This window comes from Guillardia theta, assembly GCF_000315625.1.
Source record: "Guillardia theta CCMP2712 unplaced genomic scaffold GUITHscaffold_198, whole genome shotgun sequence".
Classification (NCBI taxonomy): domain Eukaryota; class Cryptophyceae; order Pyrenomonadales; family Geminigeraceae; genus Guillardia; species Guillardia theta.
In genome coordinates, this window is record NW_005434478.1 from 74106 (window position 1) to 75495 (window position 1390).

At 54.6% G+C, this 1390-nt stretch overlaps 1 protein-coding gene across 1 annotated transcript in view; it reads right to left on the bottom strand.

Moving 5' to 3' along the window:
• Window positions 1–788: 788 nt before the first annotated feature.
• Window positions 789–1390, bottom strand: part of GUITHDRAFT_148224 (hypothetical protein) — a gene marked incomplete at both ends in the record, with an annotated part of 1405 nt that continues 803 nt past the window's right edge. The window contains 5 exons of the mRNA XM_005819948.1: window positions 789–911; window positions 953–1031; window positions 1075–1118; window positions 1160–1206; window positions 1256–1307. Coding sequence (XP_005820005.1) covers window positions 789–911; window positions 953–1031; window positions 1075–1118; window positions 1160–1206; window positions 1256–1307 — 345 coding nt within the window. The remainder of the gene's footprint in view (window positions 912–952; window positions 1032–1074; window positions 1119–1159; window positions 1207–1255; window positions 1308–1390) is intronic.

Below are 1390 nucleotides of genomic sequence, written 5' to 3' on the forward strand. Positions count from 1 at the left end.
ACATCATAACAAATGCAAGAAAGATGAACATACAAACTGATACAAGTAGAGAGTGAAAAACACACGGAGACCGAAGATCCTAGAAACAGACAAAAGCGCAGACCGAACGAAAGCCAGAGATCAAGAAGGAGTGATTGGAGTGAGATAGTAAAGGGAGGGAGGGAGGGGGGGAGGGATGGGAGGGAGGGAGGGAGGGAGGGAGGGAGGGAGGGAGGGAGGGAGGGAGGGAGGGAGGGAGGGAGGGAGGAGGGGAGCAGGAGGGATCAGAAACCTGAGAGCCTCGAGCGAGGGAGGGCTGATCCACACAAAAATCTGGAGGAAAGATTAGCGACATGGTCGAGGGAGAGGGGGAGGAGGAGGAGGAGGAGGAGGTGGTGGTGGAGGTGGTGGTGGAGGTGGAGGTGGAGGAGGTGGTGGTGGAGGAGGAACCGGCTCAAGTTTCGTCTTGCGAATCTGTTCAACTCCGGCCAAGTCGATGTGAAGGATCTGAAAGCCCCTCAGGATGCAAATGAAGGGAGGAGGAGGTGACGAAAGGGAAGCAAGGAGAGGAGGTAGCTTGTAAGCCAGAAAGCAGAAGAAGAGGAGGTGGCAAGAACCAGGAGACTGGAACAGCAGAGGAGAGTGGGGGTGAGGGATGTGGTGGAAAAGAGGCTGAAGGGAGGATGGAAAACAGAGAGCAGCGAGAAACGCAAAGAGGAGAGGAGGAGAGCAGTAAGACTAAGAGATAAGAAGGAAAGGAAGGAAAGGAAAATTGGCGTACGCAAATCTTTCCAGCATTGATCTGATTCTTAACAATCTTTTGATTTGACAAAGAGGTCAGGTGTGAACAAACCAGGAAACATGCACCAAATCACCTGCATGGCAGTGCCGTACAAGTCTCCATCGATCTCCGCGACTTCCAGGAACATTCCCTTGATCGACGTCATCTCAGCGTGTGAAAAGCGGTAGAAACCTTCTTGATTCCATCCTGCATCTCTTCGCGCGAGATGAAGATGTAGTCTTCGCCATCGCACTCGTCCTCGTTCGGCGTCCTGCCCCTCCCTCACCACCTGCCCCTCGCCTCCTCCTCCTTACCTCGACGTGTGCGCTATGGGAACGCTGAACTCCGACTGGAACTCCTGCCATGTCGTCACCTCCAGTCACAAGCTCCGACCCCCACCCGGAGGATCATCGAGATGAGTGTCGCCTTGCCTACGCTCGGGGGACCTGAAAAAGGTCAACAAAGGGGCAGGCAGGCAGGCAGGCAGACTTGTACCTGAGATCACTAGTGGGCTTGGAAACAAACCTTCACGAACACGCGCGAGACCCTGGCAAGCAAGATGAATTTGCGATGTTCGGATCAAAACTCCTCCTCCTCCTCCTCCCAACCCCCCCCCCTCCTCTCTCTCTC